Source organism: Scyliorhinus torazame, chromosome 11 (assembly GCF_047496885.1).
Source record: "Scyliorhinus torazame isolate Kashiwa2021f chromosome 11, sScyTor2.1, whole genome shotgun sequence".
NCBI lineage: Eukaryota > Metazoa > Chordata > Chondrichthyes > Carcharhiniformes > Scyliorhinidae > Scyliorhinus > Scyliorhinus torazame.
In genome coordinates, this window is record NC_092717.1 from 71,083,766 (window position 1) to 71,110,086 (window position 26,321).

The window sequence follows — 26,321 nt, forward strand, 5'->3', positions numbered from 1 at the left end:
CTACTTCATGATGGAATTGAAAAATACTTTGAGATCACCACTGTAAATAGTCAAAATAGGTTTGTCCCATAGTCTTATTTTGAAACTTTTTTTATTCTTTAAAATTGCACTTAATTTTGATAAAAGTTTGATTGTCCTGTACATCATGATTGTAGAGTCGAGGGGCGGGATTCACCCCTACCTGGCGGGACGGGCCGTACCAAAGACGAGGAGTGGCGTGCACCTCCGGGTGTTAGGCCGGCGCCGGCGGGGTTGGCGCCGCACCAGCTGCCGCTGAAGGGCTTGGCGCCATGCCAACCGGCGCAGAAGGGCCTCCGCAAGTTGGCGCATGTGCGGGAGCGCCAGCGTGTGCTGGCGTCATCCCAGCGCATGCGCAGAGTGGTTCTTCTCCGCCCCGGCCATGGCGGGCTGTTACACCGGCCGGCGCGGAGGGAAAGAGTGCCCCCACAGCACAGGCCCGCCCGTGGATCGGTGAGCCCCGATCGCGGGCCAGGCCACTGTGGGGGCCCCCTCTCCCGGGGCCAGATACCCCCCCCCAACCCCCTCGAGGACTCTGCATGACGCCCGCAGAGCCAGGTCCCGCCGGAACGGACCTGGTGTATTTTACGCCGGCAGGACCCGGCGAAAACGGGCGCACACTCGGCCCATCGCGGGCCGGAGAATCGCTGGGAGGGCCGCTGCCAACGGCCCCCGACCGGCGCGGTGCGATAACTGGCACCGGAGAATCCGGCAGAATTTTCTTCAACCTCATTGGTTTAAGTCTTTAGATCTTTAAAGATTTGTTTTGTTATTTTCCAAATGAATATTTCTACTTTGAATATTTCTACATCAATCATTTCACGTTAAACCTCTCACCAAATGTATTACACCAAATATATTTCTACCTAATTTAATTCTACCAAATAAATTCCAATTTGTTTATCGTTTGATCATAGAATCATAAAATTGACAGTGCAGAAGGTGGCCATTCGGCCCACGAGTCTGCACTAGCCCTTGGAAAGTGCACCCTACCTAGGCCCACACCTCCATCCTATCCCCGTAGCCCCACCTAATCTTTTTGGACACTAAGGGCAATGTTTTCATCATGGCCAAACCACCTAACCTGCACATCTTTGGACTGTGGGAGGAAACTGGAGCACCCGGAGGAAACCCACGCAGACACGGGGAGAACGTGCAGACTTCGCACAGACAGTGACCCAAGCTGGGAATCAAACCTCGGACCCTGGAGCTGTGAAGCAACTGTGCTAACCACTTTACTACCGTGCCGTTCATGACGATCCTTCTATCTGCTTTCTGACCACAGCACCAGAAATTCCTGGTGCATCACAATTCCCAGATGCATTCCCCAACAGGGTTACCAGAACTCATGCCCATTCCTCTTTCAGCTTCCTTGTCCAACCTCGGGAAAGATACGAGAAATTTGGGGTTGCAAGGGTTGGCCGGTGAGGGCAATTGCAGACATGTACAGATGAGAGAGTAATACAGAGAGAAAGGAAAAAAGAAATGAGAGTGGAAAAAACGGAGCAAAGAGAGGAAACAAGGGAAATGAAGAAGAGCGGGTAAGGAGAACATGCTGGTGCCCCTGTTACTGTCAGGATGCCAAGCTGACATTTGTCATGTGGCGGTTATCGGTCTGGTGTTTCCCGGTGTGGTTGTTAATGGGGGTCTGGGGGCCTCCCCCCTAGTGAGTTGGGGCTTGCGGGGGTTCAGAGGTTGTACCGGGGGCTCCAGAAATTGGGGCGCCATTTAAAAATGGCGTGCCAATCTCTCGCTACGCTGAGGGGTTCCTGCAAATGGAGCTCAGTGCAGAAAGCGGGGATATGTGTGGCTTCGGCAGTACGTTCCCAGCTGAGGCCCCCTACCTAACTGTTAAATAGTGGGGTGTTTCTCAGCGCTTTGAGTGCCAGGAAACAAGCGGCTAAACACACTCGCTATGGGACTTAGTTCCCATTTTGTTAAATATACTATGGGGCGGTGAGCAACATTCCGTTCTTTAAGGGAGAATTGAATAAATATGTTGCAGAGAGAGAGACTTGGCTAATGGAAGAAAATATGTTGGTTGGATTAATTTTGCATTGCTCTAGAGAGGCCGCACAAACATGGAGAACTGAATAATCTCTTACTTTCCTGTAAAACATTTTTGGCTCCATGGCTCGAATTCAGGCTTTGTACAACTATTTATCAAAATCAACATGCATTTTGTTACCATCGCTTCTTCATTGCCGACCTGTTGTCAATTCTTGCAAAGTGGAAATGTCGATAACTGACCTACCTTACAATGCTTCTATCATCAACATTTGTGCTCTAAACAATGGGAACATAATCAGATAAGACTTGGTACTGGAGGTGACCGTGCCTTCTGGAAACCAGATGACTGAACAGTACAACTGTTCTGTACAAAAGTGAAACATTTCTGCTTTGCTTGGCTTGCCCAGGCTTTTCTCTGTCATAGAGGAAGGCAGAGAGTGGAACCAACTCAAAAATGACCCTACTTACTGAGACTTGTATAGGCATGGTATTTGGCTATTGTTCGAACCTGACCTGCATATTACATTCTGTATTCAATCTACCGTGTGATTTTTCTAGCACCCAGAACATAAGGTATTAAGGTGACACTTTCCAAAGAGGTTCAGCAATACAAATGCTCCACAAGTTGCAATACCTTGAATATTGCAATTGATTAATTAATTAGAGTTTATAGTAAGATGTAGTCTTCCTTAATGCTCCTTGCCCGCACTGCCTCACAGAATGGATGAGTTGGTTAGTGGGATCAAACTGAATGCTCCAGTAAGTGACTTACGTTGTTTGTCTCGATTTATCCAATGTATCAGTGCAACAACCTAGAGAAGGATCTTTCACATTGAAATATGTTTGCAGACACTGGTGTAAAAAAGGGGACTATTCTCCCCCAATGTTGCACCCGGTGCACCACCCGCTATTCCCGGAGAATAGCAGGAGAGCCCTTCAGCGGGGTTTGCCCTGGGCGCAAAATGGAGCGTGATGCTCCTGGCCCATGGCACTGGATGCAACCTGGTTCGCTGCGCGTCAACCAAATGAACATATTTAAATGACCATTTAAACTCATTTCAAGAGGCATTTCCAGGTTTTAACCGGAGTCTCCCGGCTACTGGGATTCACCGCCCTCGCTGGCGCAGCGTGAGGCCAGCAGGAGTCACTAATGGTCTCCATCAATGGAGACCACACACTATAACCATGCTGGGGGCTCAGAGGCCATTGCAGCCCCTGGGTGGTCAGGGACAGGGCAAGCACTGTTCCCTGGCACCCAGGCAACCTACATAGCAGGGTGCCTGAAAGAGGATATGGCAATGAAAGGAGAGAGCATGGGGGGTTGTTGAAAAGAGAGGGGACAGTGAAAGGAGTCTTAAAGGGGAGCCTTTGGTGTCCCAATAGCGGAGTGTCAGTTAGTCGGAATGGGGGGAGTGTCTCTGGTGCCCGATCTCTGAGAAGCCGAACTGGCTTGTGTCTTTAGGTCCTGCCCTTCTCTTTCCCGGCAGGAATTGCTCCAAGCTCCCCAAAAAATGACTACGTGTGGGTGGATTGCAATCGGATTTGCGCCGGAATAATCGGTGGGATTCTCACCGGTTTTCCTGCCCAAAATGACACATTTTCATTTTTTGGGAGAATTCCGTCCAATGTCTTTCGTGTAACAATATTGCAAATCATTTGGGGAAGGAATTTAGTGAAATCATGTTCACATTCTAAATGATTGTATTGATGTCTTTCCTAGAAATAGTGAACAATCTTCACTAACGTTAATGATTTTGCTACATACAATGACCAGAAGAATTTTTGTCTTCATAATTCATTCGAATTTTCAATTTCTTATCCTCCTTTAAGAAATTTGCATGTATTGTAATAATTATTTGATAATTGTGTGGTTCAGTGGCCTCGTTGCGCCAGATTTGATGACACGACGAGGCCATTGAATCTCTCGCAGCCATGCGTGATTCGCGACGCTTGAAACACCTCGCGAAATTTAACAAGATCTCGCGAAAAGTCGCGATCTGGATCTCGCCCTCACTGGGCATGGTACAGATTGACATATTTAAATGAACCATTAGGCTTATTTAAATATGTCTGCGTTGTATTCAGCCAGCACCTGGGAGCTTGTGGGCAGCACTGTAGCACAGTGGGCAGCACGGTAGCATAGTGGGTAGCACTGTTGCTTCACAGCGCCAAGGTCCCAGGTTCGATTCCTGGCTTGGGTCACTGTCTGTGCAGAGTCTGCACGTTCTCCCCGCGTAGGTTTCCTCCGACAAGTCCCGAAAGACATGCTGTTAGGTGAATTGGCCATTTTGAATTCTCCCTCTGTGTACCCGAACAGGAGCCGGAATGTGGCGACTGGGGATTTCACAGTAACTTCATTGCAGTGTTAATGTAAGTCTACTTGTGACAATAAAGATTATTATTATTATTAGCTAAAGGCCTCGCCTAAGAGACCTCACCAGGGTGCCGTTTAGCACTAGCTTCCACAAATGTGGATCAGGTGTAACGGCACCTGGGGGGCCTCCCAGGCATTTAGAGGACCATGGGTAGTCGGGCTCTGGGCAGGGTAGTATCCTGGCACTCACGCTGGCAACTGGGCACCTTGGCACTGCCAGCCTGGCACCTTGGCATTGCCATTCAGGCACCCTGGCAGTGTCACCCTGGCATTGGCATTGCCAGGATGCCTGGCTGGCACTGCCAAGCTGGCAGTGCTAAGGTGCACCGGTGTCAGGTGCCCATGCCAGGGATCAGGCCTGAGGTTACCTTGCCCTTAAGAGGTGGGCTCGAGGACCCGGTTAGGGGTAGGTTGGATGCAGCCCTGATGCCACGGTGGGGTGGCTGAAGGGGGGGTTGAAAGATCGGACGGCATTTAAAAATGATTCCCTGATCCGCCAGTCATCTTCCTGCACGCGCACGTTGAGCTGATCAGTGCAAGAAATGAGGTAAGTGCAGCTTTGCGGGGGTTTCCTCACTGACTCCAAGAAAACCGGAAAAGTCCTGCTTAAAGCGCAATGTTTCTCAGCGCTGCAGGCGGAACACCCCTCTAAACACGCCCAAAATTAGACTCTGTTTTTGTCCCGTTGAATCGTGCCCAATGGTTCTCATCTGATAATGTTATTCCTGAGAATCCTTAATGTACAAATTATTTTTCAGTATCCTACTTTTTGTTACAGTATATTGCCTGGTTACTCATTCCAGTTTAAAAGAAAGTTCTGAATACATGGATGAAATGATTGGCCCCTTTATTTTCTCTCCTGCCAACCCCCCCACCCCCACCACCCCTAACCCGTCCACAAAAACTCACCCAACAAAGATCTAATGATAAAAAGCAGAACATTTTGGAAATGCACAATAATTAGTCAGAGTATATAAAGGGAAAAATAGCACAGGCGGCACGGTGTCGCACTGGTTAGCACTGTTGCCTCACGGTGCCGAGGACCTAGGTTCGATCCCGGGCCCGGGTCACTGACCATGGGGGGTTTATACATTCTCCCCGTGGCTGCATGGGTCTCACCCCCACAACCCAAAGATGTACAGGTTAGGTAGGTTGGCCATGCTAAATTGCCCCTTAATAAGGAAAACGAGACCACGATTTTACGGGTCTTTTACCCTGTCCTGATGAAGATTTCCATTGGGCACCGGATGCAGGCAAGGACTCCTCAAAGAGAAATTGTGCCAAGACTTTTTTTTTAAAATATTTTTTTATTCTCCTTTTCACATTTCCTCCCAAATTTACACCCAACAATAAACAATAATCAGTAACGAATATAATGTCAATCCCCATATCAATAACAACGATCCCATCCTCTCACCAAACCCCAGACACGGGCCCGCATGTTAACTTAAACAAATGACAAAAAGGAATCAGGAATCACCCATAGTTACCATTAACACATACAGTCCCCCTCTCCCCAACCGTCCCAACCCCCCTAATGTTCAATGCGATCCAATTCTCGAAAGTGCATAATGAATAACGCCCATTAATTGTAGAAGACCTCCATTCTTCCCCTCAGTTCAAATTTGACCTTTTCAAGCGTTAAGAATTCCAGCAGGTCCTCCCGCCACGCCAGGGCACAGGGTGGAGAGGTTGATCTCCACCCTAACAGAATCCGCCTTCGGGCGATCAACGAGGCGAAGACTGCAACATCTGCCTCCGCGCCCGTTTCCAACCCCGGCTGGTCCGACACCCCGAATATGGCCTCCCGAGGGCCCGGGTCCAGTATCACGTGCACCACTTTAGAGATTACCCTAAACACCTCCTTCCAATAATCCTCCAACTTTGGACAGGACCAAAACATATGAACATGGTTTGTGGGGCCTCCCCCGCAACGTTCACACACATTTTCTACCCCCTCAAAGAGCTGGCTCATCCTCGCCCTTGTAAAGTGCGCTCTATACACCACCTTCAGCTGTATCAGCCCCAACCTCGCACACGAGGTGGAGGCGTTCACCCTCCGGAGCACCTCGTACCAGAACCCCTCCTCCATACCCCCTCCTCCCAACTCTTCCACTTTGCTTTGATCCCTTCTAGTGGTACCTTCTCCTCCAAAATAGCCCCGTAAACCGCCGACACGACCCCCTTCTCCAGTCCCCCTGTCATCAGCACCTCCTCCAGCAATGTGGAGGCCGGCTCTACTGGGAAGCTCTGTATCTCCTTTCTGGCAAAGTCTCGAACCTGTATGTATCTAAATATTTCCCCCTGCTCCAGCCCATACTTTGCTTCCAGTTCCTTCAATCCTGCAAAACGACCCCCAAGAAATAAATCTTTTAGTGTCCTAATTCCTTTCTCCTCCCATCTCTGAAAATTTCCATCCCACTTCCCTGGCTCAAATCTATGGTTCCCCTGAATTGGCATTTCCCTTGATCCTGCCCCCAACCCGAAGTGTTGGCGAAACTGCCTCCAAATTCTCAACAAAGCTATTACTAACGGACTCCCTGAGTGTCTCCCCGGGGCCAGTGGGAGCGGCGCTGTCACTAGCGCCTTCAATCCCGACCCGCTACCCAAACTCTCCTCCTTTCTGACCCATTGGGAGTCAACCCCTCTGACCCAGCTCCGTACCTTCTCCACATTCGCCGCCCAATAATAATACATCAGGTTTGGAAGACCCAAATCCCCTGCCTGCCTTCCTCTCTGTAGTAGCCCTTTTTAATTCTGGCCACCTTTCCTCGCCATATGAACGAGGTAATCATCCCTTCAATCTCTCTAAAAAATGCGTTTGGCAGGAAAATCGGCAGGCATTGAAAAATAAACAGGAATCGCGGCAGCACATTCCTTTTAACCGCCTGTACCCAACCTGCCAATGACAGAGGGAGACCATCCCACCTTGCCAGGTCAGCTTTCACCCTTCCCACCAAACTAAAAATATTGTACTTACAGAGCCTCCCCAATCTCGGGCAACCTGCACCCCCAGGTATGTAAAGTGAGTCCCTGCCCTACGGAATGGCAGCCCCCCCCACCCCTGCCCCCACCCGTGGCCGAGACACCACAAAATATTCACTCTTGTCTAGATTTAATTTGTACCCTGAGAAAGACCCAAACTCCCGAAGCAGCTCCAGTATTCCCCCTATTGACACACTCTGTTCCGACACGTACAATCATCAGTATACAAGGACATCCTATGCTCTATCCGCCCCCCCCCCCCCTCGCACTATCCCTTTCCAAAACCCCGAACTTCTTAATGCGATGGCCAATGGCTCAATCGCGAGTGCAAGCAACATAGAAGATAGAACATAGAAAATACAGCACAGAACAGGCCCTTCGGCCCACGATGTTGTGCCGAACCTTTGTCCTAGATTAATCATAGATTATCATTGAATTTACAGTGCAGAAGGAGGCCACTCGGCCCCTTGAGTCCGCACCGGCTCCTGGAAAGAGCACCCTACCCAAACTCAACACCTTCACCCAACAGGGGGGACAAAGGACATTCCTGCCTAGTCCCACGGTGGAGAGAAAAGTATCTCGAGCTGATGTTATTTGTGCGGACATTCGCCTTCGGCTCGTTATATAGTAGCTTTACCCAGTCCACAAATCTGGGTCCAATTCCAAACCGCTCTAGAACTACCACCAAGTATCCCCATTCTACCCGGTCAAACGCTTTCTCGGCGTCCAATGCCACAACCACCACTGTTTCCTTCCCCTCTGCCGGTACCATAACCACGTTCAATACCCTCCTAACGTTCAAAAAGAGCTGCCTCCCTCTCACAAACCCCGTCTGATCTTCACCTATCACCTTCGACACTCCTCTAGCCTACCCGCCAGTACCTTCGCCAATATCTTTGCGTTCACGTTTAAAAGTGATATGGGCCTATACGACCCACACTCCATCGGATCGTTATCTTTCTTAAGTAATAGGGAAATCGATGCCTGTCCCAAAGTTTGTGGTAACACCCCCTTCCCTATCGCCTCCTCAAACATCCCCACCATCAGGGGTACCAGTTTATTTTTGAATTTTTTATAATATTCCACCGGAAACCCATCCGGCCTCGCCACCTTCCCCGATTGCATCCTCCCAATCGTATCTTTTATCTCCAGCTCCATAATCGTCCCCTCTAATGTAGCCCATGTCCCCCTCCCCTAACCTCGGGTACTGCAGCCCATCTAGAAATTCCTGCATCTCCCGGCCTCCCCTAGGTGGCTTTGACCTGTATAATCTCTCAAAGAATTCCTTAAAGACCTTGTTAATCTGATCTGGAGCTACAACCAACTTCCCTGCCCTGTCCCGCACCTGAACAATTTCTCTTGCCGCAGCCTCCCTACAGAGCTGACCCGCTAACACATGGCCCGCCTTCTCTCCATGCTCGTAAACTACCCCCCCTTGCTTGCCTCAATTGGCTTACTGCCTTCCTGGTAGATAGTCGGTCAAAACTCGGCTGGAGTTCCTTCCTCTTTTCCAACTGCGCTGGGTCCCTATCTTCTGCATACCTTCTGTCTACCTCCAGCATCTCATCTATTACCCTCTGACGTTCCAACCTCTCTTTGTCTAGCCTAGCCTTGAATGAGATCACCTCACCCCTCACCACCTCCTTTAAAGCCTCCCAGACAACTGCCTTTGACACCTCATCCGCGCAGTTATATCCTACATATTCCTCGATTACTTTTTCACTTTTGTCACAGAACCCTCGATCCCCCAACAGTCCCACATCTAACTTCCACCCTGGTCTCTGTAGCATCCCCTTCTCCAGTACCATATCCACCCAATGCGGAGCGTGATCTGATACTGCAATTGCCGAGTACTCTGACCCTTTAACCCCAGCCAGCAGCGCCTTCCCCACCATGAAAAAGTCAATCCGCGAGTATACCTTATGGACTGCTGAGAAAAACGAGTACTCCCGTTCCCTCGGGTGCAGAAACCTCCAAGGGTCCATCCCTCCCATTTCCATTAGCCCAGCCAGCGCCTTTGCCCCCTCCTGACGGGACCAGCGAGCGCGGCCGTGACCTGTCCAATTTTGGCTCCTGCACCAAGTTCCAGTCCCCCCCCCACTATCAGTTTGTGTGTGTCCAAGTCGGGGATGGCCCCACACACCTTCTTCTCGAATCCCACATTGTCCTAATTGGGACCGTATACACTTACCAGCGCCACTAGCCTCCCCTCCAGCGCCCCTGTCACGATCACATACCTACCCCCCTGATCTGCAACCATCTTCTCCACCTGGAACCGTACCCTTTTGCTGACCATTACCGCTACCCCTCGAGCCCTTCCATCAAATCCAGAATGAAACACCTGACTAACCCAGACTTCCCGTAACAGCCTTCCCGAACAGGCGCCGGAATGTGGCGACTAGGGGCTTTTCACAGTAACTTCATTTGAAGCCAACTTGTGACAATAAGCGATTTTCATTTCATTTTTTTTTAAAGTCTCGCCTGGTCCTTCACCCTCAAGTGAGTATCCTGCAGCATTGCTACATCGGCCATCAAACTTTTAAGATGTGCAAGCACCCTTGACCTCTTGACTGGGCCTCCCAACCCCCTCATATTCCACGTGACTATCCTAACTGGGGGTCTCTCACCACCCCCCCCCCTTCTTATCCACCACCATCATACCACTGGGCCCTGCCCCATGAGTCTGACCCGTCCTTTTCCATTATTAACATCGAAACCCCTCCCAGAATCCCCCCTGCACTTCCCCTCGAGAAAATCTCCCCCCGTATCGATCCCCCCCCATTTGCTCAGCTCGTAGGCCCATCAAAACCTGATAACCAGGCTCCAATGTCCGCAGCCCTCCTCTCTCCTCACCTCCGTTCACTAGCCAACTTTAGTTAGCTAGTGCGGGTAGTCCCCCTCTCCCCCCAAAAAGCATACTGTCCCCTCCCACCCAGTCCCAGAAGAAAAAGAAAAATAATCTAACCCATGCAACTCAATGAAATAACATATTTCATTGCAACAAAGAAAAAGGAGCAAAAATGCCAACCAAACCAAACAAAAACTTAAACTCCATAACAATGTGAAGTCAAGTAAGTTACAATACAGGTCAATGAAAAGAAAGTTATAACATTTATACATTTTTCAGCGCCCTAATCACAGTCCACAGTCTCTCTTCCAGCTCCGCTCCTCACTTCTGTCCCAAGCCTTCTGCCTTCATGAACGCCTCAGCCGCCTTCACCATTTCAAAATAAAAATCTTTGGCATTGTACATCACCCTCAACTTTGCCGGGTATACCACACCAAATCGCAGTCCCTTATTGTACAGTGCCGCCTTCACTCGGATGAATGCCGCTCGTCTCTTTGCCAACTCCACCGTCAAGTCCTGGTAAATCCAGCTCACCGCACCCCCCGCTTCTGCTTCGCCCAGTTTAACACCTTCTCCTTCATGTGGTATTTATGGAAGCAGATAATTACTGCTCTCGGCGGCTCGTTTACTTTGGATTTCGGCCTTAACGACCGATGAGCTCAGTCCAGTTCATACCGGGAGGGGTCCGCACCCTCCCCCATCAACTTCGCCAGCATCTTAGCGAAGTACTCTGTTGGCCTTGAGCCCTCTGCCCCTTCAGGTAAGCCCACAATTCTCAGATTTTGCCGCCTCGAGCGGTTCTCCAAGTCCTCGGGCTTTGCTCGGAGTCCTCTGTTGACCTCCACCACCTTCTGTAGTTCGTCTCCCATCGAGGTGAGCTGGTCGCTGTGCTGCGACATGGCCTCCTCCAGTCCTTCATCTTTTCACCCTGTTCTCTCACCTCGGTCGATGTCTTTGCCACATCCACCCTCACTGCCCCCTCCACCAATGATCTCAGTGCGACCGCCATCTCCTTCAACGTCTCCATGTGCCTCGCAAACTGCTTCTCCAGCTCCACAGCCATCACCTCGGTCATCGCTTTCACTGTAGAAATGGTGCCAAGACTTGGGGAGATTCTATATGATAATTGCAAAGTGGTCTGGATTTTTTGAAGTCCGAAAATCCGAGGAACTATTAATTTGACCACAATTCAAAGAAATATGTGCGCTTTACATCCTTTCTTCCTCTGTAGTGAGGACAGAGAGAAAAGCTAGTATGTGGGGTAAGAGATCAATTGCTGGATAATTGAGCTGAATGGAAATAAAAATAACCAATATCAACTTCCTCGTTTAAACAGTTGGCAGAAACTCCCCCAGTAAAGAAAGTGGAACCAGATGTTCCTGAGTGCCTAGTTCAACAGACAAAAATATTCACTCTTAACATTTGCTTCAATTTTAGGCCGTATGCTTATGCCTTCTATTCAGAGCAACCAGATGGTTACGGTCACAGATATGGACCATTCAGCTCCGAGGTTAGTAGAGCATGTTAATACTAAGCTGGGGCACTAAGAGAGTCCAGCCTTTCCATATGTGCAACACCTGTTGCTGGTGCTGCTGAAAGAAATTAACTGATAATGTCAACCAGATGTTGGTGTTTTGTTCTGAAAAAAGCCTTTTTGTTCTTGCTTTTTTCCCAAAGTTTGAAAAAAAAGCAATAACAGAATAATAAACGTGTGTGCCAGTTTGAGAAGTACCTAACAATATCATGTTTTGAATTTCTCAAAATAACAAACTTTTTAAACTTTGTGCCCAAAGTAATGTAATATGATTTAACATTGTACTACATTTTGGATGGATTCTGTTTTATTTATTTATTGCTTACCAGGTCAAGAAGGGCTTTTAATTGAGCATAATAAGGTAAGGATTTTCAACTGTTGGCTGTCTATTTGTCGTCTTAAGAACAGGGGAACCAGCAATTGAAAATCAGGAGTTAGGAGAGGACGCTAGCCAACCTATTGCTGTTGAAGATTTAGTTGATGCAATTGTCAGGTGAATCTTTCTTTCTGTCGTAACCCACAAGTATCTTACGGGTGGGAACAATTAACTTCCCCGTGAACCTTGCGAAATATGAGCTCCCCTGTTACGGGGGCGGGAGATCACTAAACAATGTATAGTTGTATGGCATATAAAACTGGCCAGTTTGGCACCGGCAAGGCAGAGCCAGTTGGGACCTACCATGTGATGTATATAATAGTTGTTGTAAATAAACTAAGTTTCTTTGAACTACTCGGTATGGACTCCTTCGTGGCCTTATAAAAGTTTCCCTTAATAAAAAGTTTTTAAAATTTGGCGAGACTAGATGCTGATCAAATTCACCCTACTGGTACATTTTCTATGATAAGATTTCAGTGTGTAAGAATGAAAGAAAAGGTTTGATTTATAAAATGTCATTGACGTCTTCTGGACATAGAAAATAACTCCATAACCAATGGTGTACTTTGAAAACCCTGTTGTAGTATTGGATCCCATAAACAGCAGTGAGGTAAATGACCAGAGAATCCAATTGTTGATTGAGCGATAAATGTAGAGCAAGCCACCAGGAGGACTTTTCCACTCTTCTTTGAATATGCTACAGGATCTTTTCCATCAAATTCAAGGGATAGATAGTGCAGTGCAATACTGAGGGAGTGCTGCACTGTTGGAGCGACCATCTTTGAATGCCTATTCAAATGAAAGTAATAGATCCTGTCGCACTTTTTGAAGAAGAGGCCTTTCCCCATCTGTACAAATTGGCTTCCATATTTCCCTACCACAGTGACTATGGCAGGAAATTTTCATGGAGGCACTGGCCCTGCCCTGCTCCTAGTAAACCAGTGGAGGTTGGAGCAGGCTCTTAAGTGGCTTTTGGTTGGCCACTTTAGGGTCTTAAGAGATGGGTTCATGATGGGCATGGCACTCCCAGTGCCCCTGTCCCATCACACCACATGATTTTTCTTACCCCCTGCCCCCTCACCTACCAGCTCCTGAGGTAGGGTATAATATTCTGGGCTAGATTTCAAAAGTAGTTTGTGAGCTATAAAACCCTTGCAGGATCCTGAGCTCATGAGAGGTATTCTGTAAATTGAAGGGAATTAAATTGGTCTTAACCAGAAATATGGAACAGAGATATTGGCCTGAATGTCACACACCCCTGCAAGCACCTGACCTAACCTTGCAGTGATTTTACACTGGGTTGGCCAGTGCCTCGGATGGTCTACCTGTCCGTGTTACAGTTGAGGCCCTTAAGTGGTTGTTTCCTGCCCAGCCTTAATTTCTAGGCTCGCAGGAGGATTTACTTGGTGTGGGTGATGCCTGAAACCTGAAACGGGCTTAGGTCTTGGGTGGGAACGGATGCCTCCATCATGACTTCTGACTTTGGTCGATTCCCCGCACCTCCCACCGCCCCCAAGGTCCAGTGACCCCTACCTGAGCCAGCAGGTATAGGGCACAGGCAAGCTTTTTTTTAAAGATAATTTATTGAAGGTATATCCAAAGCATATAGAGGATACAAAAACAGGAACAGCCGATAGCACTAAACAACAACGAACACCGCATAACATATTAACAATACATATAGCACTATAACAGTACAATACAACAGGAACCCCCTATATATACAAGTACAACGCCAATGCCCTCACCCCAAAAAAAAAATAATAATGTACCCCCACGTCTTAACAGTCAAAAATTACGACCCCCCCCCCCCCCCTTGCTGATGGTCTAGTAGTTCTTGAAAAAGTCGATGAACAACTTCCACCTGACGGAGAACCCTTCATCTGAACCTCTAATGGCAAAGTTGATTCTCTCCAAATGAAGAAACTCAGGAAGGTCCCATACCCATGACCCAGTGCTCAATTAAGCAAAATTCTCCTTCGAGCTATAAGGGAGGCTAAAGCCATGACATCGGCCCCCTTTCCCACCATGATACCAGGATCCTCAGACACACCAAGGATAACAACCCATAGAGAAGGCTTGACCACCACCCCCACCACCTGAGACAATACATCCGTAACACCCTTCCAAAACCCCACTAATTTTGGACAGGACCAGAAAATGTGGACGTGGTTCGCAGGGGATCCGGCATATCGTGTACATTTATCAGCCACTTCCGGGAAGGAACGGCTTAACATAGCCAGTGTCATATGTGCTCTGTGCATAACCTTAAGCTGTATAAAACCAAGCCTAGCACACGACGAGGATGCATTAACCCTACGCAATGCTTCCTCCCAAATCCAGCCTCGCACCGTACCTCCCAAATCCAGCCTCGCACCGTACCTCCCAAATCTTCCTCCCATTTCTGCCGCACCGTCACCATTGAGACTTCCTCCTTAGGCCAACTCAACATACACATTGGAGATCTTACCCCCTCCAATCTCAACATCCAAGAGGTGCCTGTCCGGTAAGGGTGGCAACATTGGGAGCGAACTCAACTCTTTACTCAAAAGGGCCCTTATCTGGAGATACCTAAACTCAATACCGTAGGGCATTTGATAGGCCTCCATCAGCTCAGTTGGGTCCACAAACTTCCCATCCAAGAACAGGTCCTCAAAGCATTGGATCCCCAAGAGGTCCCATTCCTTAAACCTGGCATCTAAGCTCGCTGAGATGAACCTGTGCTTATCACGAATCGGGCCTTCCTGTACATGCCCTCCAATCCAAAATGTCACCGGCACTGGTTCCAAACCCACAAAGTGGAAACCACCACTGGGTTTGATGAGTACCTACTCAGCGAAAAAGGAAGGGGTGCCTAAATCAATGCCCTTAAGGAAGCCCCTCTACACGAGGCTTCCTCCACTCTGCACCATACCGACCCCTGGTCCAACAAACATATTTGGACCTCAACAATATTAGCAGCCCAGTAGTAACACTGAAAATTGGGACGGGACAGGCCATCCCCTCATCTACTCCTCTCCAGACAAACTCTTTTAATGCAGGGAACTCTCCCCTCCCACACAAAGCCCAGGACAAGTTTATTAATCTTTCTGAAAAAGGATTTTGGCAGAACGATTGGGAGGTTCTGAAATGCAAAAAAGAACCTCGGAAGATCACCATCTTAATAGTCTGACCCTTCCGGACAAAGATAGAGGCAGACTGTCCCACCTCTTAAACTCCTCTTTCATCACCCCTGCTAAGCATGTCAGATTGAGTTTGTGAAGTAGGGCCCAATCCCACGCGACCTAAATCCCCAAATAGCGAAAGCTCTCTAGCCAGGCGAAACGGGAACCCACTCAAACGCCCCTCCCGCCCTCCGGAGCCAATCAAGAACATCTCACTCTTTGCCGTATTAAGTTTGTATGCGGAGACGGAACTGAATTCACTCAAAATTCCCAGGATCTTATCAATAGACTCCAAGTAAACATAGAGTGGGAGGTCATCTGCATACAAAGGAAGCTGATGTCCTCCTACCCCACTCCTCCCGCCCAGCTTAATACCCCTCTACTCTCCAGACATCTGAAGAGCCATTGCCAAAGGCTCAATCTCAAGGGCAAATAGCAAAGGAGAGGGTGGGCACCCCTGCCTCGTCCCACGCTGCAGAGGACAATACTCAGAACTAACCCCGTTAGTGCAGATGCTTGCCTTCGTGGCTATGTACAACAGTTTAACCCAGTCCACCAATCCCTGTTCAAACCCAAATTGCCCCAAAACGTCACATAGGTACGTCTGTTCCACTCGGTCGAATGCCTTCTTTTTTTTGAAATAAGTTTTATTAAAGTTTTCACAAAATATCAACAACAAAATGTAAAAGGAACCCAATAGAATTAAATACAAAACAAAACAACCCAGTGCCCCCCTCCCCCCTATACGTAAATAATATATTAACACCCGCCGAAACACATAGCAAACATAGCAAATATATACACCGCCACAGATCCCCCAGTATAGACAAACAAAAATAAATAAAAATAAAATAAAATAAATAAAATAGAACCCCCCCCCCCCACCCCACCCGGGTTGCTGCTGCTGCTGCTGACCATTGTCTACCGTTCTGCCTGAAGAACCCTTGCACCGATCCCCTTAAGGCAAATTTCACCCTCTCCAATTTAATAAACCCCGCCATATCGTTGATCCAGGATTCCACGCTTGGGGGCCTCGCATCCTTCCACTGAAGAAGAATCCTTCGCCGGGCTACCAGGGATGCAAAGGCCAGAATTCCGGCCTCTTTCGCCTCCTGCACTCCCGGCTCCTCTGCAACCCCAAATATTGCGAGCCCCCAGCCCAGTTTGTCCCTGGATCCTACCACCCTCGACACCGTCCTCGCTACGCCCTTCCAAAATTCCTCCAGTGCTGGGCATGCCCAGAACATATGGGTGTGGTTTGCAGGGCTCCCTGAGCACCTAACACACCTGTCCTCACCCCCAAAAAACCGGCTCATCCTTGTCCCGGTCATGTGTGCCCTGTGCAGCACCTTAAACTGTATGAGGCTGAACCTCCCGCACGAAGAGGAAGAGTTCACCCTCCCTAGGGCATCTGCCCACGTCCCCTCCTCGATCTCCTCTCCTAACTTCTCCTCCCACTTACCTTTCAACTCCACCGCCGAGGCCTCCTCCTCCTCCTGCATCACCTGGTATGTTGCCAAGATCCTCCCCTCTCCAACCCACGCACCCGAGAGCACCCTATCCTGTACCGTGCGTGGCGGCAGCAGCGGGAATTCCACCACTTGCCGCCTGGCAAATGCCCTTACCTGTAGATCCCTAAAGGCGTTTCCCGGGGGGGGGGGGCGTACTTCTCCAGCTCACCCAGGCTCGCGAACTTCCCATCCACAAGCAGGTCCCCCAACCTTCTTATCCCTGCCCTGTACCAGTTCGAAAACCCTCCATCTATTCTCCCTGCGACAAACCGGTGGTTCCCCCGTATCGAGGTCCACATCGAGGCCCCCACTTTCCCCCTGCGCCGCCTCCATTGCCCCCAAACTTTGAGGGCAGCCGCCACCAGCGGGCTCGTGGTATACCTACCTCATTGGCGGGAGCGGCAGCGGCGCCGTTGCCAGCGCCGCCAGACTCGTACCCTCACAAGACGCCGTCTCCAGTCTCTTCCACGCCGCACCCTCCCCCTCCATCACCCACTTGCGCACCATCGCTGCATTGGCGGCCCAGTAGTACCCACAGAGGTTGGGCAGCACCAGCCCTCCCCGTCCCGACTCTGCTCCAGGAACACCCTTCTCACCCTCGGAGTCCCTCGCGCCCACACAAACCCCGTTATGCTCCTGTTGACCCGCCTAAAGAAGGCCTCCGGGATAAGAATGGGAAGGCACTGGAACAGGAACAAAAACCTTGGGAGCACCGTCATCTTGACTGACTGCACCCTACCCGCCAGGGACAGCGGCAACGCGTCCCACCTCTTAAACTCCTCCTCCATTTGCTCCACCAGACTTGTGAAATTAAGTCTATGCAGGGCCCCCCAGCTCCTGGCCACCTGGACCCCCAAATACCTGGAGCTCATCTCCACCCTTTTTAGTGGGAGCTCGCCAATCCCCCTCTCCTGGTCCCCTGGGTGAACCACGAACAACTCGCTCTTCCCCATGTTGAGCTTGTACCCTGAGAAATCCCCGAACTCCCTGAGGATCCTCATTACCTCCGGCATTCCCCCCACCGGGTCCGCCACATATAGCAGCAAGTCGTCCGCATAGAGCAACACCCTACACTCCTCCCCACCCTGCACCAGCCCCCTCCGGTTCCTCGACTCCCTCAGTGCCATAGCCAGGGGTTCAGTCGCCAGTGGGAAGAGCAGGGGGGACAAGGGACACCCCTGCTTCGTCCCTCGATGCAACCGAAAGTACTCAGACCTCCTCTTGTTTGTGGCCACACTCGCCATCGGGACCTCGTACAACAGCCTAACCCACCTGACGAACCCCTCCCCAAACCCGAACCTCTTCAGCACCTCCCACAAGTACCCCCACTCTACCCTATCGAACGCCTTCTCAGCGTCCATCGCCGCCACTACTCCGCCTCCCCCTCCCTCGCCGGCATCATAATAACGTTCAGGGGCCTCCGCACATTCGCGTTCAACTGCCTCCCCTTCACGAACCCCGTGTGGTCTTCGTGGATGACCTGCGGCACACAATCCTCAATTCCCGTGGCTAAGACCTTCGCCAGCACCTTGGCATCTACATTTAACAATGAAATCGGCCTGTAAGATCCACACTGCAGGGGATCCTTGTCCCGCTTCAGGATCAAGGAGATCAGTGCCCGGGACATCGTCGGGGGCAACGCTCCCCCCTCCCTTTCCTCATTGAATGTCCTAACCAGCAACGGGCCCAGCAGGTCCACATATTTTTTGTAAAATTCGACCGGGAAACCGTCCGGCCCCGGTGCCTTCCCGCCTGCATGCTCCCTATCCCTTTGGCCAGCTCCTCCAACCCAATCGGGGCCCCTAATCCCGCCACCACTCCCTCCTCCACCTTCGTGAACTTCAGTTGGTCCAGAAAGCGGCCCTTCCCTCCCTCCTCCAGTGGGGGCTCAGACCGATACAGTTCCTCATAAAAGTCCCTGAAGACCCCATTGATGCCAACCCCACTCCGCACCACACTCCTCCGCCCCCCGCCCCCACTCCCCTACTCCCCTATCCTTAACTCCCCCAATCTCCCAAGCTGCGTCCCGCTTCCGAAGCTGATGCGCCAGCATCCGACTTGCCTTTTCCCCATACTCATAAATCGCCCCCTGGGCCTTCCTCCACTGCGCCTCCGACTTCCATGTGGTCAACAGGTCGAATTCGGCCTGGAGGCTACGCCTCTCCCTCAACAGTCCCTCCTCCGGCACCTCCGCATACCTGCTGTCTACCCTCACCATCTCCCCCACCAGCCTCTCCCTCTCCCTCTGCTCTCTCCTCTCCTTGTGGGCCCTAATGGAGATCAGCTCTCCCCTAACCACCGTCTTCAGCACCTCCCAGACCATCCCCACTCGGACCTCCCCATTATCGTTGGCCTCCAGGTATCTCTCTATGCTTCTTTGGACCCGCTCGCTCACCTCCTCGTCCGCCAATAGCCCCACCGCCAAGTGCCACAACGGTCCCTCTCCTCCCCCAGCTCTAGGTCTACCCAATGCGGGGCGTGATCCGAAATGGCTATCGCCGAGTATTCGGCATCCTCTACTCTCGCGATCAGCGACCTGCTCATAATAAAAAAGTCGATCCGGGAATAGGCCTTATGAACGTGCGAGAAGAATGAAAATTCCCTCGTCCCCAGCCTTGCAAATCTCCAAGGGTCCACCACTGTCATCTGGTCCATAAACCCCCTCAGCACTTTAGCCGCCGCCAGCCTCCTACCCGTCCTAGAGCTGGAGCGATCCAGTGCTGGATCCAACACCGTGTTCAGGCCCCCCACTTCCAAGTCCGGGATCCGACCCAACTTGCGCCGCATCAAACCCGCATCGTCCCAGTTCAGGGTGTACACGTTGACCAGCACCACCCTTTCCCCTTGCAGCTTACCACTTCCATTACGTACCTGCTGCCATTGTCTGTCACAATGCTCGACGCCTCGAACGACACCCTCTTTCCCACCAAGATCGCCACCCCCCCCCCCCCCGATTTTTGGCATCCAACCTCGAATGAAACACCTGGTATACCCACCCCTTCCTGGTCTGCCACCCCTTCCTGGTATACCCACCTGGTCTGCCACCTTCAGGTGTGTCTCCTGGAGCATAACCACATCCGCCTTCTGCCCCTTTAGGTGCGCGAACACGTGGGCCCGCTTAACCAGCCCGTTCAGCCCCCTTACGTTCCAGGTTATCAGCCGGATCAGGGGGCTACCCACCCCCCTCCCCGCTGACTAGCCATAACCCCTCCTCAGCCAGCCACGCGCCCGCGCCCCACATCCGGCCCGTTCCCCACGGCGGCAGACCCCAGTTCCAACCCCATCTACTCGCTCCAGCTCCCCTTTGACCATACCTGCATATAATTACGAATGACCCCTTCCAAACTCTCACATAAACCAAAAGACAGGTGAGTTTTAAAGTGGTGCTTTTCACTGTCTCTGGACTGCTCTCTAGTTTCCAGGCATGGGTCTCGTAATGGGAGGGGGGGGGGTTCTGGTTGGGATCTCTCTCATTGGGGTCTCTGGTGGGTGGCTTTCTGATGGGGGGATCCCTGGCCGGGGGAGGCTCTGGTGGGGGTGGGGTGGACAGGATTTGCCATGTAGGGAGGGGGCTCACCGATGCACTTTGGGGGAAACTCCCTTAAAGAGTTACCCCCTTGGCCCACCATGAGGTCCACCACGCCAGGGCCACAGTGAGAAATACTTGCACCTATTCTCGTCCACGTGAATCCCGGCCAAGAGGACCAGGAGAATCATGCAGGCTTGGAGAATCTGGTGACCAGATGGTTAATAAGATGCAAATAGATCATTTTGACCATTTGCATCCCCCTGCTGGAGCAGGGCGCGAACCTCGATATTGCCGCCAGTGGAGGACCAGAGTATCGTAACCGATCACGTTTTTCTGATGACACTGGATTGCCCACCACATCAGGAACTCCGCTATCGGCCGTGAGTGGTGGAGAATCCAGCACTTGCTTTCCCCACCGCCTAAGATCAATTTCAGTTTTTCACCTCCAGTTTTTTATTTTGTGTTTTCAAGTAATCAAGTCATTGATGCTACCAGCTTTAATTTTTGTCACTTAAATGAAGGCAAATTAATTGCTGTTCATAGACTGCTGTTTTATATACAGTGATGGATGAGACAGTGTCATAATGCAGTTCGGTTGACCTGATTCAGAACAGGAAGTTGTCCAAGAACCAGCCTATAAAATATAAACTTGCTGATCTAGTAGTGGTGTTCCCACTTATGGTATTAAATGAGAAAAGAATGTTGCCCACAGCACTGGGACAATAACTGCTCTTTTAATGAACACTCGGGTTGCCCACTCTTAGGAATTGCCTTGTAGTGTCAGGAATTGAAGATAAATCTCCAGAACACTTCTACGCCCATCTCAGCAGGAAAATGACAGCGGCAATAACGAAATAGCTTCAATCACTTTGAATACTTTATTCATGATAAAAATATTGGATGAAGGGGATATTGTTGTTTTACTTCACAATTAGAGACAGGAGGCCATGTGGTTGAATCTCCAGGAATGTGTTCAACCAGAGTTGGCAATCCTGTTGTTTGAGCAATCTCAGTTTTAACTTTCACCCCAATCATCTGAGCAGATAGTTTTAAAGCTTCATTGTGAGAGTTATTGTTAATGATGTAACAACACTTTCTTGAATAGTGACATTTAATATTAATAATTAGTTACTCGGCTGAAAATTCAAATTTTACAGCTTTCAAAGTTGTGGTTGAATTCAGTGCAGCTATGATGTATACGAATATGTTTTTATTATTTAGTTCTGCTGGTGTGGTTTCCTGTGGTGGGAGCCTTTGGCAGCCTTCCACCTCATGAGGCAATAGCTTGTGCCTTGGAGTTAACATCAGCTGGTGTGGCTCAGGAGCATCACCCTGACCTGGCATGAAGACAGTAGGCTGAGAAAGCGCAGCTTTTGCTGGCCTCTGTTTTCTCTGGGCCTCCTTCTCGGCCAGCTGAGCTTTTTTCATAGAATTTACAGTGCAGAAGGAGGCCATTCAGCCCATCGAGTCTGCACCAGCTCTTGGAAAGAGCACCCTACCCAATGTCAACACCTCCACCCTATCCCCATAACCCAGTAACCCCACCCAACACGAAGGGCTGTTATCCATTTCTGCTTGCTTCTTCCAATATCCTTCCAAACAGTCAGCCACCTGAGGTCACGGTCATCACTGACTATCTGCCAGTTGTCACCTTCCTATCTTGCTGCAGGTGTCCCTGTAGTGGGATGTGGACGCCCAGGAGATTGTTACCCACTGCACCACTCCTCAGGATTCCGAGTTGCTGTGGTAACACGCACTCTTACATGTATGCTGTCACCCGGAGCAATAGATAGTGATGGTGGAAACATCAATTTTGTTCTATCACATAGTTTTTTTAATTTAAAAAATATATATTTTATTCAACTTTTTCAGCCATACAAAACAGAACAAAGGTTTTTCCCCTTTTTACAACAGCAAAACAATATAAATAACCGTGACCGTATTTTAACAAATAAATAAATAATATATAAACTAAATGGCAACTGCCATAACAAAAATAATAGCTCTCCCAAATAATAAAATCAGCAATTCAATATACATAACCAAGTACCAATATCTTTACAAAAACACCCCTGAGGACCCACCTGAGCCCCCTCCCCCCCCGCCCCCCCCCCCCCCGCCCTCCCCCCTGGGTTGCTGCTGTTACCTTCCCATTTCCTTTATTGTTCTGCGAGGTAGTTAATGAACGGTTGCCACCGCCTGGTGAACCCCTGAGCCGAACCCCTTAGTGCAAACTTTATCCGTTCCAGTTTTATAAACGCTGCCATGTCGTTTATCCAGGTCTCCACGCCCGGAGGCTTGGCTTCCTTCCACATAAGCAGTATCCTTCGCCGGGCTACTAGGGACGCAAAGGCCAAAACATCAGCCTCTCTCGCCTCCTGCACTCCCGGCTCTTCTGCAACCCCGAATATAGCCAGCCCCCAGCCTGGCTCGACCCGGACCCTCACCACTTTTGAAAGCACCTTCGGCACCCCCACCCAGAACCCCTGAAGTGCCGGGCATGACCAAAACATGTGGGTGTGGTTTGCTGGGCTTCTCGAGCATCTCCCACACCTATCCTCTACCCCGAAAAATTTACTGAGCCTTGCTCTGGTCAGCACGGTAGCCTTGTGGATAGCACAATTGCTTCACAGCGCCAGGGTCCCAGGTTCGATTCTGGCTTGGGTCACTGTCTGTGCGGAGTCTGCACATCCTCCCCGTGTGTGCGTGGGTTTCCTCCGGGTGCTCCGGTTTCCTCCCACAGTCCAAAGATGTGCAGGTTAGGTGGATTGGCCATGATAAATTGCCCTTCGTGTCCAAAATTGCCCTTAGTGGTGGGTGGGGTTACTGGGTTATGGGGATAGGGTGGCGGTGTTGACCTTGGGTAGGGTGCTCTTTCCAGGAGCCGGTGCGGACTCGATGGGCTGAATGGCCTCCTTCTGCACTGTAAATTCTATGTTCTATGTTCTATATGTGCCCTGTGCAAAACCTTAAATTGTATCAGGCTAAGCCTGGCGCACGAGGACGAAGAGTTTACCCTACGTAGGGCATCTGCCCACAGCCCCCCTTCAATCTCTTCCCCCAGCTCTTCCTCCCATTTTCCCTTCAGCTCATCCACCATGTTCTCCCCCTCGTCTCTCATTTCCCTGTATATATCCGACACCCTACCATCCCCCACCCATGTCCCTGAGATCACTCTATCCTGAATCTCCTGTGTCGGGAGCTGCGGGAATTCCCTCACCTGTTGCCTCGCAAAAGCCCTCAGTTGCATGTATCGAAATTCATTCCCTTGGGGCAACCCATATTTTTCCGTCAGCGCTCCCAGACTCGCAAACGTCCCGTCCAAGAAAAGATCCCTCAGTTGCACAATCCCAGCTCTCTGCCATGCTCCAAATCCCCCATCTATTCTCCCCGGGACAAACCTATGATTATTTCTTATCGGGGACCGCACCGAGGCTCCCGTCATTCCCCTATGCCGTCTCCACTGCCCCCAAATTTTCAGTGTTGCCACCACCACTGGACTTGTGGTGTATTTCTTCGGGGAGAACGGCAGCGGTGCCGTCACCAGTGCTTGTAGGCTGGTTCCTTTGCAGGACGCCATCTCCAATCTCTTCCACGCCGCTCCCTCCCCTTCTCCCATCCACTTACACACCATTGAAATATTGGCGGCCCAATAGTACTCACTTAAGCTCGGTAGTGCCAGTCCCCCCCTCTCCCTGCTACGCTGCAAGAACCCCCTCCTCACTCTCGGGGTCTTCCCAGCCCACACAAAACTCATAACGCTTTTCTCGATCTTCTTGAAAAAAGCCTTCGTGACCATCACCGGGAGGCACTGGAACACAAAAAGGAATCTCGGGAGGACTACCATTTTGACCACCTGCACCCTCCCCACCAGTGACAGGGGCACCATGTCCCATCTCTTAAAATCCTCCTCCATCTGTTCCACCAATCGTGTTAAATTAAGCCTATGTAAGGTTCCCCAACTCCTGGCTATCTGGATCCCCAAGTACCGGAAATCCCTTGTTACCCTCCTCAGCGGTAAATCCTCTATTCCCCTGCTCTGCTCCCCCGGATATACAACAAACAACTCACTCTTCCCCATGTCCAATTTTTACCCCGAGAATTCCCCAAACTCCCCGAGCGTCTGCATTATCTCAGGCATCCCCTCCACCGGGTCCGCAACATACAGCAGTAAATCATCTGCATACAATGATACCCGGTGTTCTTCTCCTCCCCTGAGTACTCCCCTCCACTTCCTGGAGCCCCTCAGTGCTATGGCCAGGGGCTCAATTACCAATGCAAACAGTAACGGAGACAGGGGACACCCCTGCCTTGTCCCTCTATAAAGACGGAAGTAGTCAGACCTCTGCCTGTTCATGATCACACTTGCCACCGGGGCCCTATATACCAAGAACAAAGAACAAAGAAATGTACAGCACAGGAACAGGCCCTTCGGCCCTCCAAGCCCATGCCGACCATGCTGCCCGACTAAACTACAATCTTCTACACTTCCTGGGTCCGTATCCCTCTATTCCCATCCTATTCATGTATTTGTCAAGATGCCCCTTAAATGTCACTATCGTCCCTGCTTCCACCACCTCCTCCGGTAGCGAGTTCCAGGCACCCACTACCCTCTGCGTAAAAAACTTGCCTCGTACATCTACTCTAAACCTTGCCCCTCTCACCTTAAACCTATGCCCCCTAGTAATTGACCCCTCTACCCTGGGGAAAAGCCTCTGACTATCCACTCTGTCTATGCCCCTCATAATTTTGTAGACCTCTATCAGGTCTCCCCTCAACCTCCTTCGTTCCAGTGAGAACAAACCGAGTTTATTCAACCGCTCCTCATAGCTAATGCCCTCCATACCAGGCAACATTCTGGTAAATCTCTTCTGCACCCTCTCTAAAGCCTCCACATCCTTCTGGTAGTGTGGCGACCAGAATTGAACACTATACTCCAAGTGTGGCCTAACTAAGGTGCTATACAGCTGCAACATGACTTGCCAATTCTTATACTCAATGCCCCGGCCAATGAAGGCAAGCATGCCGTATGCCTTCTTGACTACCTTCTCCACCTGTGTTGCTCCTTTCAATGACCTGTGGACCTGTACTCCTAGATCTCTTTGACTTTCAATACTCTTGAGGGTTCTACCATTCACTGTATATTCCCTACCTGCATTAGACCTTCCAAAATGCATTACCTCACATTTGTCCGGATTAAACTCCATCTGCCATCTCTCCACCCAAGTCTCCAAACAATCTAAATCCTGCTGTATCCTCTGACAGTCCTCATCGCTATCCGCAATTCCACCAACCTTTGTGTCGTCTGCAAACTTACTAATCAGACAAGTTACATTTTCCTCCAAATCATTTATATATACTACAAAGAGCAAAGGTCCCAGCACTGATCCCTGTGGAACACCACTGGTCACAGCCCTCCAATTAGAAAAGCATCCTTCCATTGCTACTCTCTGCCTTCTATGACCTAGCCAGTTCTGTATCCAACTTGCCAGCTCACCCCTGATCCCGTGTGACTTCACCTTTTGTACTAGTCTACCATGAGGGACCTTGTCAAAGGCCTTACTGATATAGACAACATCCACTGCCCTACCTGCATCAATCATATAGCAGCTGTACCCATCCAATGAACCCTTCACCAAAACCAAATCTCCTCAACACTTCCCACAGGTAGTCCCACTCGACCCTGTCAAATGCTTTCTCGGCATCCATCGCCACCACTATCTCCGCCTCCCCCTCTGGTGGGGGCATCATCATCACCCCTAGCAGCCTCCATATGTTTGTGTTCAGCTGTCTCCCCTTAACAAACCCAGTTTGATCCTCATTGACCACCCCCGGGACACAATCCTCTATCCTCGTCGCCATTACCTTGGCCAGGAGCTTAGCATCTACATTCAAAAGGGAAATGGGCCTGTAGGACCCACACTGCAGCGGGTCTTTATCCTTCTTCAAAAGTAACGATATTGTCGCCTCCG

At 50.3% G+C, this 26,321-nt stretch overlaps 1 protein-coding gene across 3 annotated transcripts in view; it reads left to right on the forward strand.

Annotated features, from left to right (window-relative positions):
- The window catches only part of enpp2 (ectonucleotide pyrophosphatase/phosphodiesterase 2), a 291,596-nt gene that overhangs the window by 121,834 nt on the left and 143,441 nt on the right, over positions 1 to 26,321 (forward strand). For all 3 annotated transcript variants that reach the window (XM_072467399.1, XM_072467398.1, XM_072467400.1), the window contains one exon: positions 11,673 to 11,745. In XM_072467399.1, coding sequence (XP_072323500.1) covers positions 11,673 to 11,745 — 73 coding nt within the window. The remainder of the gene's footprint in view (positions 1 to 11,672; positions 11,746 to 26,321) is intronic.